The 17,285-nt window shown below is 39.2% G+C and overlaps 1 protein-coding gene and 1 non-coding gene across 2 annotated transcripts in view; one reads left to right on the top strand and one right to left on the bottom strand.

Moving 5' to 3' along the window:
- Positions 1–2,220: 2,220 nt before the first annotated feature.
- Positions 2,221–17,285, bottom strand: part of clcn2a (chloride channel, voltage-sensitive 2a) — a 32,622-nt gene continuing 17,557 nt past the window's right edge. The window contains exons 3-25 of the mRNA XM_077723857.1: positions 15,542–15,673; positions 14,815–14,943; positions 14,386–14,519; positions 13,729–13,809; positions 12,885–12,908; positions 11,980–12,058; positions 11,297–11,422; positions 11,106–11,190; positions 10,645–10,746; positions 10,247–10,331; positions 9,291–9,446; positions 9,030–9,099; positions 8,850–8,960; positions 8,572–8,785; positions 7,687–7,820; positions 7,428–7,621; positions 6,759–6,858; positions 6,632–6,678; positions 5,676–5,738; positions 4,718–4,756; positions 3,354–3,458; positions 3,200–3,286; positions 2,221–2,882 (exon numbers count right to left, since the gene is read on the bottom strand). Coding sequence (XP_077579983.1) covers positions 2,370–2,882; positions 3,200–3,286; positions 3,354–3,458; positions 4,718–4,756; positions 5,676–5,738; positions 6,632–6,678; positions 6,759–6,858; positions 7,428–7,621; positions 7,687–7,820; positions 8,572–8,785; positions 8,850–8,960; positions 9,030–9,099; positions 9,291–9,446; positions 10,247–10,331; positions 10,645–10,746; positions 11,106–11,190; positions 11,297–11,422; positions 11,980–12,058; positions 12,885–12,908; positions 13,729–13,809; positions 14,386–14,519; positions 14,815–14,943; positions 15,542–15,673 — 2,810 coding nt within the window. The 3' untranslated portion in view covers positions 2,221–2,369. The remainder of the gene's footprint in view (positions 2,883–3,199; positions 3,287–3,353; positions 3,459–4,717; positions 4,757–5,675; positions 5,739–6,631; positions 6,679–6,758; positions 6,859–7,427; positions 7,622–7,686; positions 7,821–8,571; positions 8,786–8,849; positions 8,961–9,029; positions 9,100–9,290; positions 9,447–10,246; positions 10,332–10,644; positions 10,747–11,105; positions 11,191–11,296; positions 11,423–11,979; positions 12,059–12,884; positions 12,909–13,728; positions 13,810–14,385; positions 14,520–14,814; positions 14,944–15,541; positions 15,674–17,285) is intronic.
- trnat-cgu (transfer RNA threonine (anticodon CGU)) lies at positions 6,406–6,479 on the top strand. The gene has a single exon. It is a non-coding gene; the product is annotated as a tRNA-Thr (tRNA).

The following is a 17,285-nucleotide window of genomic DNA, read 5'->3' on the forward strand; positions in this document are numbered from 1 at the left end:
GCATGTCGCCATTTGTTGTGTATGACGAAAAATTGGCAGTTTATAGATATATGGTTGTTAATATATGTTTGATGCCTTTGTAGAAGCCATCGGAAGCTGCCAATTTGAAGCTATTGTCATATTTACAGTGTGCTTCGGAGACTTCAAGTTCTTTCTCTGTTTAGCCTGGTGGGCCTTTGGAAGCTGCCTTAGTTCTTGGTAGGGGGGAAGGGTTTGAAAGAGGGATAACAGGAAAAACTAATTGTATTAAGACCACAATGAAAAGAGAGAAAAAATGTATATGTATTTAGACTGGTTTTGCTGGGATGTATAGCAGTACATTTTGGTGGAAAAGTAATGTGCTTAACATGAGATTTTTTGATTGGATTGGATAATTTCATTCATCTCTTATTTGGGAAATTATCTCAATAATGTGGTAAATGCCTTGCTTAACTTTTTGGGGATGAATAAAATGTGATCATTTTTGAGAGAAAAAGTTCCAAATTATCAATATTGAAATCGAAGGATTACTGATTATAATTCTAAAGTGTCACCTGTTGATTTAAAATAGCAACTATAGTAGAATAGAAGAATGAGAAAAAAATATTCATAAATTTCATAGGCATCAAAAGTAAATACAAATATAATTTTTGGGATATAACGACTCGTATTCATTTAATGAAAAACTATACTCAGAAATATATACCTTTTTTTTCCCCACCATATGTCAAATAGATAATTTCCCTCTCACATTGCGATTTTTTTGTTTCTTTTCAGTGTGGCCACATAAAGAAAAAAATATTTCAAAATAGTAATATTATCACATAAAAGTCACCCAAGAGTTGGAACAAGACAGCCCGGGTCAGTTTGTTATATCCCTTATAATGAATTACTAGTTAATTTATTGCATACCAGGTGATGACTAATCCAACACCAATATATACAAATTCTTTACTATTATATACTATAGAGAATAAAACCTGCTTTACATGAGCCCATTATGGGGAATAGGTAGTTAACAGCTCTGTGCTTTCTTTCATATCTTTGTACAGAATAAGGAAAGATGCATGTGAATATATTTCAAGACGCAGGCTGGTGATAATTCATAATAATTCATCATTCAACATGCATCACCTTCATCACATTTGGTGTCCGGAAACACATTAGAAACGATGACTTAAGGACAATTGGGTCCTACAATCCATAACCAAGAAATATAATATTTGAAAACACTTATGTACTTCATTTAAAGCAGGGAAGGGAAACCCCTAGTATGAAAAATATGATGCAATGTAAATATATTTACCTGTTTTATAGTTCTACTTGTAATATTTGAAGTTGCATACCTATGAATGTTATAAAAGTTAATCATTGTTGAATCAATTTTAGTGATACAATTGACAATTGGTTATATTGTTATGAAATAGATTGGAGTATAATACATATGCAAATTTGCCCAAAATGGCTGTCGTGCATTTAATTGAATAATTACTATTTTTATTTCACATTTACATAATGTGTAAAATAAAAATGCTTATACATTGGAGTTAATTTAATCAGCTTTCTAATTCATTGGGACATCATAACTACTGTCAAAATACATGCTTAATATATCAATAATTTTGGTTGAGATTCAACAAAAGCAACTTTGCTTTCATATTTTTTAAGATTACATGCATTTGTGCGTTAAATATTGTGCCATGAATGTTTCCCATCCCTACTTTAAAGAAAAATTTAAATGAGGTAATGTTTGAGATCCTACAAATCAATATTTGCTGCCCTTTATTGGTCCGGAGTGTAAATAAGAATAGCATTTGACACGTAATACTCAGATATGCGGAAATGTGTTGCTGCCACTCCACAAAAAGAAGTTCAGTATAGATGAAAGACTTGGTAAAAATCATAGTTCAACTTAATAAAAACAAATTGAATGATGATTTCACCATATAATGTCATAAGTTTTGTGTTATGACTTGAAAATCTTCACATTTAAATATATACAACACGTGATTAGTGTCACGTTATATAACAGGATCAATTCACGTTTTAACCAGTTAGTTTATACAAAGGTTTTGTATTTAAATTATGTCAAATTTTGGCGTCCCGGAGGAATTTAGAAGAAATTCTAACCAATAAGAAGGGGCCTTTCAGCATTAGCAATACAGGAAAGGACAATTTAAATGGATCACAAAGTTAACTGTGAACTGAACTTTTTTTTTTTACGTTACGGCAACAATACACTTTAATTGGGCAAACATATATTTGGACTTGTTTCTTATTCAAACAGCATGAAAAAAAAAATGATTAAATGGCCATTCTAAAGACCACGGCTTAAACAAGGCATTGTTGAAATGGAAGAGGTAAGTATACAAATGAAACGTTAACATTCTTTACTCTGATTGGTCATCAGTGATTGGCTTCACTGCCTCTTGTTCTGATTGGTCATCACCCAGAGGTGGACTGGTGCTTACTTGCGCCACTTGTTCCGGCTCCGAAGTTTGGTCCATCGACGGCTCGTAGTCACAAACTATCTCAGACTCCTCAGTGTGGGAGGGGCTGCAGTCAAAGGTGAACTCTGATTGGTCCTCAGTGAACGAAGGGCTCTCCTGAAGCTCAGACAAAGGCTGTGACAACTGTCCCGGGCCGGCTCCGATGCTCGACCCGGTCCGTTCCGACACGTCTACTACAGGCATCTCTTGATAGGCCGCTTCCGGCCGGTCGTCCGTCTGCTCCGGGGGGTTCGGTTCCCGTGGCAACGAGAGCCCCCGGTGACGAATGCACAGCTTGTGCATCTCCGTTACTTCGGATATGCTGCTGCTATTTCCGCTGTCACGGAAACTGGCCAGTGGGGGGCGCACCTTCACCCCGGTCACCGTCACCGACCCTTCGATGGCCTTACGCAGCTGTGGCGGGGGTGGGTCATTAGTCACAAAAGCACATGGTGAATAGTACACACATAAGTAATTGTTTGATGCAATTATTTGACAAAATTATACAATTTTTCTTACTATATGCACACAAAATCACTAAAAATTAAAACTTCCGATAAGTAATGCTAACTCAAGGTTAGTTATTATGAAATGTCTCATTATTAACCCATGTTCTCTCATATGTTGACAGTAATTTTTCATCCAAGATCAGCTGGGAAAACAATTAAGGCCCAAAAATGGCAAGAACCTTTTTTGCATTGCCAAATCTGTTGTCGGGATAAAAAACAAACCTCTTTGAGAGAGACAACGCCGACCAGACGGCCCATGCTGGTCACGTAGGCATGATCCAAACCCAGCAGGGAGAAGATCGTGTGTGTCTGCGTTGATATAAAAATAACATTAACAAGCTGAGTCATTAGATTAGAAATGCTTGGCTGACGTCACCTTATGCAGTGAGGTTTGTTCCACTAGCTGAAATGGAGCTGGGTCAATCTTGGAGTTCTTAAAATCCAGCGGTTCATCCAACTGCTGTTCCTCCCACTCTGTGATCTAAACGCAGAGATGACATCATACTAATTATTTTCATTCATTCATTCATTTCCCATATCCTCATAAGGCTTACAGGTGGTGCTGGAGCCTAGCCCAGCAACTATGGGCAGCCTGAATTTGTTGACAGCCAATTGCAGGTCACAAGGTAATAGACAACCATTCACACTAATACAAAAGGATGATTTAGAGCAGGGGGGTGCTTACAATTTTGCTCCAAGATCTACTTTTCAAGAAGCCACCTTTCCGTGATCTTCCTTGTTCAAGGAGCCAATCACCGAGGGGGGTCTCTCGGTACTGAGTTCGGAGAGAGGTCAGCTAAGACACGTCTCATTACCAATAAAGGGCGTCGAAATGAGGCATATTTATTTATTTATCAATTCAACATCAAAGGATTGAGCATCTGTGACAGGTCGTTAATGTTAGGCAAGTTAGTTGGCACCTCACTTAAGATCCTTATGGGAGCTTAATGAGCCAGATATGCATGTTCAAAAAAGGGAGAGTATTTCAGTTGGCACATTGTAATGTCATTGGTAAAACCCAAACATTTTTCAGGCCTGAAGTAAACAACAGCCTGGATCAAAACTTTACACTTAAGGGATCTACCATTAGTACATTGGTGATTGGGCGCATGGTCTACTTGCCGAAAGACATTTAGCCAACTGACATCTGGCCGACAGCAAACTAGCCGAAAGACCATCTGGCTGAACGTTGAATTAGCCGAACGACTATTTGGCCGACCGACTATCTAGCCATATCTACTGTTATAAATACTTTTTTTCTTCTGTCATTATAGTATTTACTGTTAGGACTAATTTGTTTGGCTGTGAATAAATTCCCTAGTTATGCTAAATGAATGTTATTATCTGTAACTTGTTATTCTAAATGAATGTTGTTATCTGTAACTTGTTATTCTAAATGAATGTTGTTATCAGTAACGGGCCGTATTTGGCCCGCGAGCCGAGGTTGAGAAACTTGTACACACACACACGATTGGGGGCGGGGCAAGCGTGTCGGCTAAATGTTCTTCGGCTAGATCGTTGGGCGGCCAAATGGTCGTCGGCTAAATGTCTTTCGGCAAGTAGACCGGCCACATGGTGATTAAGTGGTTGATTGTAATGAGCACCCCTGATTTGGAGTGTTCAACCAGCCTACCATGCATGTTTTTGGGATGTGGGATGAAATCGAGCCACCTCACACAAAATCTACTGCTGCTAACATTTTTTTTTTTTTATAGCTGTTATTCTTTTGCCGGTTCTCACCTCAGTTGGGCTCATGCGATCCTCTACTATATTTGTATCCTGATGAGAGAGAATACCATTACAGTTAAATTTTCTCTAAACTGCATGTGAATATGGAGGAGCAGATGGTGGAGTCAAATGCTGTGGAATTAATGCTCAAGAAACACTGAGTGTGAGAGTGAAAATAAGCAGAATTGATATGATTGCGGTGCATTTGGAAAATGCCTCTAAGAATGAAGATTGGAAAATGAGTAGTGAAGAATGTGAGATCACCAGATGAATCTGTCAAGAAATGTGGAACGTGCAGGTGAATATGTAAAATGATTATCCATTTGTGAATTATATGCTTTTAATTAAAGATTTGATATTACCTATGAGCATCACTTTAGTAAAGTGAGGGTCACCACTTATAGAGCGTGACTATACTATACACAAGGATGGAAACATGTACGTCATATACATGTATGCTATATATCAGGGGTCGGGAACCTTTTTGACAAAGAGAGCCATAAACAATTCATATTTTCAAACATTATTCCTTGAGAGTCATACTAAGAATTTAAAAGTAAAAATACATGAAAATGTGTGCATTTATTAATCATTTCACCACTTTGAAAATAAAAAAAAGTGTCTGAATTCTTTTGAGAACATTACTTCACTGTTGCTAATCAATGAGGATCAATGAGAGGATGCATGCAGAAGAGTCTAATGAAGAAAATATATGATTAAAAAGGCGCTAGAGATAGTTTTGGTGCCACAGTTCCAGCGTGATGCTCCAATTAGTCCGTTCGGGACTTAGGTCTCTACCAGCGATACCCATATTTTACCACACAGGTTAGCGGAGAGCCATATACACCCATCAAAACAGCCACATATGGCTCCCGAGCCATAGGTTCCCAACCCCTGCTATATATTGTCCACAATTCACCCAGTGTCTTGCCAAGCAATGGTTACCAGGCAACAGACAAGCCAAGCTCACCGACATGGTGATCCTCACGCGTTTTGGTTTCCTTCTTTCACACGGGACGGACCCAGATGAACTCTTCCAACCGGAAAGGGTGAAAAAAAGGGGGAGGTATGACAATGCAAACGCAAAATGAGTGACAGAGACCACTTTGCTACTGGTGAGCACAGTGTTGCTGACAGCTTGTGTTCAAGACGTCAATGTAGAAATGTGTTTATGACACATCAAATGACACATGATTGACAGGAAAGAGGCATTGAAAGTGTAAACTTTGCATTAAGTGAAAAATATTGGCACGGTTGAAATTCCATGACTTTGTTTCTGTGCCAGGAAAAAAGGATACAAAAAGCTACCAAATGTTACTTTAGATATTGCCTTGAGATTGAAAATATATATCTAACATTTAGTCAGAGTTCACAATTGAATATGTTATAATGGTTATTAAAGTCATATTGTTTTTTCCCCCCATTATTATTATTACTGTCAACCAAATTTAGTCAAATCTGACCATATTACTCTGACTATACGCCTCTAGCTGACAAATTACACAGAAAAGTTGATTTATTCATATATACACCGCACTGGACAACAAGCTGTATGTGTCCATGTTCTAATACGGAGTATTTATACTAAAAAAAGGTTAGGTTAGTAGCCTGTAGAAATCCACAAATAAACCAGACTGCACTATGAAATGCAGAGTTATAAGCAAGTATGTTGAAAGTGAACCAAGACCCACATAGAGTGTGGCGCTGTGGCTTAGCTGGTTAAAGTGCCTGTCTCGTAAACAGGAGATCCTGGGTTCAAATCCCAGCAGTGCCTTTTAGGCTTTAGCAACCTTGTCAGTATAAACTTTGTCCAATGAGGTTTCTTCTCTTCCATGTGACACCAATCAACTGATTACCCTTGTCAGACACCAGGAAACTATTATCCCCTTCAGTTCCTAGTGAAATGCATCATGTAGTTGCTCTCACCTCTAGCAGCTCTCTGTCTTGGTCAGCACAGGACAATGTCTGAGAGCCTTAGACAAGAAAAGAAAATTTGTCAGATTTTCACAGCTGATAAGGATTGACATGACGCGGCGGTTGGGATATGACCTACTGTCGGGCGTCTCGACAGATGTGCATTTTAGTGCTGATTTGAGAGGAAGCTGAACGTTGGTGACCATCGGGCTGAAGGAAGAAGACTCCTCTGTGGAGATCTGGATGGAAGATACATTAACAAAAGGGAGCCGAGGACATGCACACAAAAATAAAAAGCAAAGGATTACATGCACGGGGACCAAGGAGACAGCACAGGTAAGGGCACAGACGACAAGAGACACACAAGACAAGCGTGTTAATGTCAGACAATAGCGGTGAAACAATTCAATACAGTGGTGCTTTGAGAAGTGCATTCAATACGGGCATTGGCTAAGATTGTAATTCAAAACACCTCTAATGCAAATTGTTTGCTATTATCACAAAGTAGAATGTCATTCTAAGTGTTCAAGTTTTCAAAAAATGCTGTTACAATATTTTTAATGTATTCAGTACACATATGGCCTAACCAAACCAAGCACGTTTCAACTCAAGCTGACCTCCAACTGACTTACCACTGTCTTCCATGATTTCCATCTGTGCCTTTACCTCCTGCTACATGCAGCATACATGCCCAATCTCAAGTCTAGGCACTACTTCCCAACCCAAGCCGGAATCCAGGCTCCGCACTGGACCCTCCCTCACTCTCGAACCCTCGCCCCGGACGCGTCCACACCTCTTGGGCGCTCACCAGGAAGCGAACCCCTTGATGAGTGTTGCCGTGGCGCTTATCGGCGGGGGCCACGTCGTCGCTTGGGCTTTCTTCGTCATCGCTGTCCAGGACCAATTGACGTAGGTGGCTCAGGCGTCGTTGGCGACTAAGCTGCATGGAGAGCAGAGACTGGAGCTGAAGCTTCTCAATTGAACCCAGGAGAATCATAGAGTCTGCAAATGGAAGTGGATGGAATTGTTAGGGAACTCCGCAAGATAATGATGGATACCCGACTTACCTCTGGAGTCGACCAAAGCCAATGTTTTGAGCTGACCAGTCAGAAGCATCTCCTGCAGCTCCCGATAGGACGAGGTGAGCGTGATGAAGCGCACATCTCGCACCATGATGTCCTCCACCCGTATATTGTACTTCCTGCAATGGGAAGGAAAAGCTGAGCCAAACTATGGGTTTTGTGAACCAGACTATCAGTTTATTGATATCAGGCCATTCCAGAAATGGAGGACAATTCTTCTAGATTAGGGGTCGGGAACCTTTTTGACGAAGAGAGCCATAAACAATTCATATTTTCAGAGATTATTCCTTGAGAGCCATAATTAGAATTTAAAGGTAAAAATACATGAAAATGTGAGCATTTATTATTCATTTCACCACTTTGAAAGTACCAAAAAGTCTGAATTCTTTTGAGAACATTATTTCACCGTTGCTAATCAATGAATATCAATGAGAGAACGCATGCAGAAGCAGAAGAGTCTAATGGAAAAAAATATGATTTAAAAAGGCGAAGAGCCATATACACCCATCAAAAGAGCCACATATGGCTCCCGAGCCACATAGGTTCCCTACCCCTGTTCTAGATTCATAGTGAATGTTAGATTTCTTCACTTCAAAAATACTGAGCGATAGCAGCATACATTTCCCTTTCCTTGCATTTGCTCCTACTCCTCCTCACTAGTAGTTGTAGAGGCCGCACTACTGAAGATAGACATTGCTCCATATTGGCGGGTGAAATACTCTCCAATTGTCAAGCGTCAGTATTTTGTATGTGGATTATTTTGAAAATGGAAAAGTAATGTAAAATGTCCTCCAATTCTACAATGATTGATACTCAAGTTCGGACTTGGACAATGACAGACAATTTCGCCAACACAGCTTGAAGACATACTCATGATGCCCCATGCCCAACTCTGGTAGATAGGGGAGCTTTTTGATGCGGATGATGGAGTCGTAGAGCGACGGCTGGAGTGCCTGAGCCACGGCATTGGCCAGAATCACTGCAATCATCACGGGCAGGATATGCGAGATCTGACCAGTCAACTCGAAGACAATGACCGCCGTGGAAACGGTGTGGGTGACGGCTCCGGACAGCGCGGCAGCACCTGTGGCGGTTGGGTGGGTACATTTTATTGGGAATTCATCTTACAAATGATCTAAGATGCTCACCCACTACAGCATAACCGCCAGGTACTATGGGATATATACTGCCATTGGCATGGATACCGCCCGGAAACACGGCAGCCATGATCTCTCCGACCAGTCTGCCAAAGGCGGCGCCTAACCGGCAGACGTAAATAAAACAGTTTTTCCATATGATGTTAAAACACATAGCGGGATTGGACTCACCGATAAGAAAAACCGGCATGAAGGCCCCACAAGGGACGGGCATGGTGGTGGCCACTGCTGACATCCAGAACTAAGAAGATAGAATTAACATTGACAGTGCAACATTTAATGTACATCAATATTTCATGTTTTTTTTAATATACAAGTAAAATCCTTGGGAAATTTGGATGGAAGAAGACAGATCAGAAATATTTTTTGCAAAAATGTACATTTCTATTGTCTCAATACTACAGTTTAAGATTGTTATTATCAAAAACATACCTTCATAATGATGAAGAGGATGAGCGTGATGAAGACGTTGACTTGGGGGTGTTTCCAGCCGTGGTGGTGGCCTATGTAGTCAAACTCCTCAGCTACACCGTGTCGGCACCATGTGCGGTTGTCGAACAGCGCCACCAGCGACTCGTGTTGGGTCAGCTGAGGAACATTAAATGCACATGGCTTGAATTGAAAAACTTGATCGAAAAGTATTCAAAGCACTTGCTTTTTAATTCCATTTGTTTCATCAGATATTTCAGAAGTGAAGTTCCCTCACTCAAAACAGAATCCTACTAATATTATTGATTTTTATATTACTATATTTATCTTTATGCTGTTGTGGCAAGTTCTCTTTCTCTATGGGGATGAATAAAAACTACTCTACTCTACTATATAATACATCTACATACTTCATCTGTTTTTTGGAAATACATAAAATTAGGGTCAAAAGTAAAATTTGGAAGATTCTTTTCACATTATGAATAAGAAATTGTTAAAAAATAGAATGAATATCATATATACATGAAATTCACATTATATTATTAAATGGATTTGATTACAGAATAAATTCCACATAAAACAGATGAAAATGAAAAGAAAATATATATTTGATAGGTTAGCTCACATAAACCTGTATTAATTCATCCACTAATCTGCCAAAAATTACCCCCCCAAAAAATGATTTCTTTAAAAAAAGAACTATATCTTTCCAGTACATATTTTGAATTGATTTAAAATGATTGTGTATTAAGTCCTACTTCAATTCTAAATTAAATAGAAAATGCAAAAGTTTTCTATTCTTAGAATAATTACATTAATATATTTCATGTACACATCATTTATTTTTTAATTCAAATAAAAATGATCAGTCCCGCCAGTCCTTATTTCCGTCAAACATTTCTAAAATGTATACTGGAGCATGGGTTATCATTTCAACAAAAGTCCGGTGGATTGCTCACCTGGCCGGCCATGAACTGCCCAAAGCCTGGAGGGAAGGTGAGGGTGGACACCAGCAGGGTGACCATCGCCGGATACGCCAAACGCCTGACAGGAAGAGAGGGACTGCCAGATCATTAATAAATGTGCTCTTCAACCAGATTGGGGAAGATTATTTATCGGATCGGGGAAAACCCTATAGTTCATTTTGCAGGTGTGCAGTCATCTATGTGTAAACTCCATTTGAAATATCTTGTTAGCGATTGACCTACTAGTTAAAATCAATGGGTTTCGAGTTCTGTTAATGTGCAATCATCCTCTGGGTGTCAACAACATGGTTGTGCTTCTTTGCGATGGGATAACAATTAAAGGCTTTCCTAAAGGGTGTCATTCAATTCCCTGTAAAGGATGAGATACTTACTTCCTTAGTAAAAGCTTGTTAATGGTCTTTTGCCGCCTCATGCACTCTACGATCAGCCGGTTCAGGTAGACAAAGAGGGCACCACCGAAACCGCACGCGATACTGCAAGACAACAATAATGAAATGAAACAAATCTCATCAGCATAGGCAGAAATGTTCTTTTTACTGTCACTAACCCAAGACACCCCCTTCTTTCAAAATTTGTGTTTGATGGCTACATGAACACTTAATTCACAAAAATAGATTAGAATTCATTGCAAAGCGTGACCGGACGTTTGGTCGCTGGTCTTTTGATCGCCAGTCTTTTGGTCGCTGGTCTTTTGGTCGCCGGTCAAATGTACTTCGATATTAAACAGTACTTTTGAATTGATTTCAAATCAAGTCAAGTTGAAAGGAATGCAAAATGAGGAGGCTGGAAGAAGCAAACAGCTCAGGGATTATGAGACGTCGGTTCGCCCTACCCGAGGACGGCGAAGGCCGGCAGCTCCTGAAGGTCAAATGGGAAGTCCAAACGGAATCGAGTCTTGAAGAGTGCCGTGATGGTTTCTGATAAACAACAAGAAAATTCAGACAACACGCGTGGCATACAAATAGACTTCATTAGAAGAATTTCACATTTGACAGACTGGTCAACGTATTGACTGCGGCGTACCTTCGTCCTTATTCCACACAGCCAGCACGCGGAAGATGAAGGCACTGAAGGTAGCAGCAAAGAAGCCCCTCCAGTAGTTCCTCACCGCAAAAAACGTTGAGGTGACCTCGATGCTGAACAACACCCCTTTTGGTGCGCAAAAATATATTCTCACAATCGCATATGACATCAATGATACAATAACAGTAACATTTGAATAACTAGTGAGCACTTTACCCATTGTTAACCTTCCACAGCAATACTTTCAATCCATTGAGTATTTCAAAAGGATTGAACAGCTAACTGCTCTCTACACTAGACAGGTTAAGTACCGTATTTTCCGCACTATAAGTTACACATTGTTTGGCAGGGCTTGTTACTAATACTGAAGTACGACTTCTGTTTTTTTTTCACTCTGACCACAACTAGCAATGATATGTTGTTGTGTTCTAGGCTATAGTTATCTGAGAAACCTATTTAATAGATGTCTATTTAGCCTGTTGTTCTTTGTTTTACTATAGTTACTTAAATGCATGTTTGTTTTTGTTAAAATGAACAAAATACTCTCTTAAAAATGTGACCTATACTCCAGTGGCATGTATATATATTTTGTTCCTCTTCATTGTGTATTCTTTGGCTTGTGTGACCTATCGTCTGAAAAATACGGTATGTATTTAAACTGACTTCTATAGGTGTGGGCTTACCTCCAATGGGTGCAGCAAAGCAGCATCCCACGCCCACTGCACAAGCAGCAGACAGCATTTCGGTGTTTCGCAACTCGTTCTGTTCAATCGGTGTCAAATAAGGAAAAAAAGTACATGGAGGAAAAAGTTTACCGAGGGATCAGGCTCCCCCCAAATTTTTTTTTTCAACAACGGCGATGCTTTTTGCAAGATTTTCATAATTTAAGTACATTTAGATGCTTTGTTCCACAAGGACAGTCTATTATAAATTTAGAAATTGTATTTTCTAGAAAATGTTGATTTTTGCAGTCCATCCAGGCAGATTGTCAAGTCAGCCAATATGTCTTTGTATCCCAAAAATGCCAATTCTCAATGTTCCAATCTGAGGACCATCTTGTACATACACAAACAGTGGGCATTCAAGCAAATTTGGCAGGTTTTATGTATAAAAATTGCGGATATTTTTACACTATATAAGGCGTGAAGACAGAGCAGACAAATGGAAAGCGATGTAAATGGATGTAATGAGCGAAATGACTTTTAAGCAGATTTGCGAAATCCTTCGCACACCATTTTTTTTCTCTTAAAAAAAATCCTGTCTTTTGTAAAAGTGAAACAAAAGAATTAAACAATCTCATAATATTCTGCCTGTAATTAACGTCATTAAGCATTAACCATTGGCTGCCATTGATGGCAAACTGCTTCAAATTCATTTGAATGGCAATGGCTGGCAATGAATGAATGAAAGCACGTTTCAAGTGACATTGACGGCGATAGTTGTCCAATCCATTTGCACTGTTAGGGTTGGCAGTGATGATAGATTGGATGCCTATCACTGGCAACAAATGCCAGCTTTCAAGGATGTAGAATGAATGCTCAAATGACTTTTCAAGATCAATGTTGATGGAAGTGACCTTAAATCATACCTTGCTTCCCTCAAAGGGCTCTTCCTTTAGCAGTAATAGTGGCGTAGGGAAAAAAGACATGTGTGAGTAGTGAAGGTGCACACAAGTTACCTTTTCTCCCTGACACGAGCAACAAACGAAATCTGTCAAACAGTCTCGGTAGCGTGGACAACTCAATGAACATCTTCCCGGACTGATTACGCTTTAATGGGAGGTGGACCTCCTCACACTATTCGAGTCTAACTGAGAGCAGCCTCCCTCCATGTCATCGGCGTCCGTCTTCCTTCGACGTGTCAAGTCCGAGCTGTGGATGTTAGAGGGGGGTCCTGTTGAGTTGCAGAGAGCCAACATCAAGCTCTGGTTTTACCTCAGTCCGGGACCAAAGGCATGAATTTTGGAGTATGTATGTATGTACACCAAAAAAGCCCAAGTTTACTCTGTTGAAGTAATTCCATTTTGATTTTTTAGCTGAATTAAGTGCATACACATAAGTTCCCACTTGCATGGGCTGGTTTTGTTGTTTTTGAGGAAAAAAAACAAAACAGAAATTCAGCTTTCACTTTTTTTCTATTAACTAGTAAACAGGTTGTTGCACAAAGTTATCCAATTCAATCCAATTACGTAGCCATTTCTGCTAAAAGCCTAAATCTTAAAATTGTCCATTGCTGCCATCTGATGGTGGCAATGCATCATTAACATTGATTCGGAAATTGTAATTCAGTGTAGAAGCAGCCTCAGATTGTCCACATGGAAAACCTAGATTAAAAGAATATAATGCTGTAATCTTTCCTGTTGTTCTTTTTTTACTAGAATGAGTATAGTTCATCACTGTTGGGGAGTGTAAATACAGTAAGTCCATTCTTACCGTGTAGATTCCACCAAAAAGAGCGGCCATAAGTTTGCTGAGAAGCGCGGCACATAAGCTGGCAACGTGGACAAAGGGCCCCTGTAGAGCAAGATAAATAAGAAAAGGAAATCAGTGGACCATTTATGTTTAAGAACAAAAAAAATCCACATCTTGCATTACAGCTAACCTCATTGGATGAACAAGAAATGACTTGAACAATAACAAAATAATCCATCCGGATAATGCAAATATTTATGTATTTATTTTATTATTATTTATATTATCACATTAGGTGACAAACTTTATTCACTTCATATTCATTTTGTTGCAGCACAAGTGATTTGTAAAATATTGTTGATTCGTTAAAATCATCTTTTCATATCATCATGTTGTTGCAATAACTGTTCTAGTTAAAGGGGGGCATTTGTAGTTACGTATATGCTTTTTCCCCCACTATTTAATACATTTTCTCGGTATTGGCAGATGATCAGGTGACTCAAGCTTAGATTCACATATATGTTATCAGGACATCCTTAATTTTCACATTAGCAGTGATTTGACCAGGCCATAAATTCCCTACAAATGTAGAAAAAAACAGTTCCAACGAGCCTTTTGCCGCCATCGCCCATCTGGATGATAAAAACCATCAGGCATGAAACGTAACAAATCCTCTACCTCTTTCCCTAGCGGCATCCCGCTTCCCAGGGCACAGGTGAGTCCGATGACCTTGGCCACAAACGTCTTAAAGGTCAAGTACTCCTTAAGAACCACCCCTCTTAGGATAGTCTTCATCTCCGGAATGCCTGAGCCTGGGTCACGACAAATTCCAGGTGTTGTCATGATGGAGCGTAGGGAAAAGAGGAGTTGAAAGAAAGCAATTACATAGGAATAAACCAGAAGGGTGGCTTGTACAGCGGCACACTGATTGATATTCATAATCTTATGTACGCCTATCTAATCATAGCGATACAATATGGATTTCCCGCCACGTCCTTGGAGAACTTATGGCGGGCAATTACATTATTCAAACACAAAGCGGCCATCGCCCCATCGGACGATGTCGAACATATGTTGGCAGATTAAGTGTGGAGAAGTGCACCTCACCCACGGCCTGAGGAGCCAAAATCTGGGTAAATCCAGCAGAGAATGTGATCAGCACCACGGGGTAGCTGACCCAAGCGATGTACTGCAGGAGCAGATTGCTGTCCAGGCCGCCATACATCCACTTCTGTGCTGCACACAAACGCAATGCACACAGTGATGTACGTAAGTCTGAAAACCTGAGAGAGGTATGAATTTATTACATTTTTTTGCCATGTGGAAGGATTTTGAGAAATGTATTTGTGAATGAGACAGGCACACAATTGTTGTTGACAAAAAAATATTAACAATTAGAATTTTTTTGTCCTTTGTGGTCAATCTTATTTAAAAAATTGTAGTTGCACACTTAATGAGGGCTTTCAAATTCACACAATATTTGATTTAATCTCACACAAATATTTTTAAGCATATTAATTAACATAAAAAGTATTTGTCTTATGCAAAATTGCAGCAAGCTTTTTTTAAATGACATTAAGAGATGTGATTTTTTTTAAATTTGACATTTTGGCTTCTTGCACTGGATTGTATTTGCATGCTGATTGAATTGAAAGCTTTATTTTCATTGTACATACATACATATACATACTGTGTAAGTCTACTCGTTTTAGTCTTTTGTGTGTGGTTAATTTGAAATTTGAAAAGTGGAAACCTTAACATGACCTCCAATAATAGAATGACCAACAAATTCACCAACAAGATTTTTTTCATCTACTCTGTGCCTCTTTCTTACCTTCTTGGCAAAAGGCGATGGCATAGTCCATGACCCAGCTAACCAACGCCATGAGCAGCCCCAGCAAGATGAGAAAGATCCAGTCCTCACCCACCCGTGAGATCAAGAACTTTTGACAGCTAGATGCACACGCTGAAGGTAAAGTTGTTTCCACCAGAAAAAAAGGGTATATACAAGTAGATAATGAGTGTGAAAGAATTGGCGCCTGATACATAAACAATATAGCGAAGACATAGTCATATTTGACATGGTGAGACCTGTTACATGGGTCAGAAAAACAGCTTTGCAAGGGTGCAACAGTGACACAAAATCTGATTTATTTCTCTCGGATTTAGTCCGATTTTACATAAAAACAATGAAGCTTTTGGAGAAATGTCAATAGTTGTGTTCTATTAATCGTCATTATCAAACTCTACTGACTAAACTTTGTACTTTAAGATGAAGATTAACGTATCTTATTTGTTTTTGGTGTTTTACAGCCCCTCTATCTTTTTTTAAATGACATTTTAATATTTCTTAATACATTCCTTTTGACTTTACTTTGTACTTTATACTTTTTACTAATGATGAGTGACGAGTATGTTAATACTTTAGTCCTTTTTTTCTGTTTATGTTTCATATATACTGTTAACGGATGCACTTTTTTACATGTATCGTATCTTGTGCCTACCCGGCCCATTTGTCAAATTTTTAAAGTCAATCTAGCCCCCGGGCCCAAAAGTTTGCCCACCCCTGGTCTAGTGGCACTGATCTTTCAGTGTTATACTGACTGTACCACTCAATCTATTGAATTGTAGTCCTTTTTTTCCATCTAGGAATGTAGTGGAGGCCATTTTTTCCTCTATGGATGGCATTTCTATGTCTATGGCGAGAATAATCATTTGTAGCAGCAAGAAAGAAAACACCTCAAGTCCAAAAGGCAATCAGTGGCAAGGCTTAGAAAATAACCCCATTATGTGGAATGTTTGTAGAGAGGCTTTTGTACGTGCCCCTTATTTAGAAGGCGTTTTCTTTTGTAAACACACTCGAGAATGGAATGAAAAGCGCTTATTATCATCATATTCATGTTAACTTGATAGAATACAAGAGCCGTTTTGTGACAAAAGTGAGCAATTCAAATATATGCTGTTTTTTTTCCATACGTATTAATGGATACGATATAGAAAAGCGGAGAATTCCATGGACCTCATTTGAAAAAGAGCAGACACAACAAAGCTGGGTCATGGTTAGAATTCCACTATTACTAGGTCAGCTAAAAGAAGCAACGCTGGACTCATTTTTTTGTCTCATCTGTGGACACGACTAGAGGCTGGAATCTGCTTTAGTTATCTCTTGAGAAGGCCGCACTTGTGCTATTGACACATTTTCCAGATCCATATTTCAACACCTCCCAAAAAATAAACTAAATTATTACTACTGACGGTAATAGATGTTTGATCCATTTTAACTAGTAGCGGCAAAAATAATTTAAAGGGAAAGACAACACATTTATTAAGTCTATCCCGGGACAAAATTTTCCAAGTAAGTTTTATCTAATCTAATTTCTTTTGCATCTGACAAAGGCCCAATAAAAAGTGTGATATTTCTCTTGTTGGCATGGCTACATTTGCCGTGTTTTTTAGTGGTTTTTGGAGGGTTTGATTTGATGCATTTCACACTAGAGCCTGGCAGACGGAGATAGTACGTGTAACAACAGTCTCAAAAAGCCTAGCTGCTTGAACGCATACACACATAAGGATCCTCG

Source organism: Stigmatopora nigra, chromosome 9, assembly GCF_051989575.1.
Source record: "Stigmatopora nigra isolate UIUO_SnigA chromosome 9, RoL_Snig_1.1, whole genome shotgun sequence".
Lineage (NCBI taxonomy): Eukaryota > Metazoa > Chordata > Actinopteri > Syngnathiformes > Syngnathidae > Stigmatopora > Stigmatopora nigra.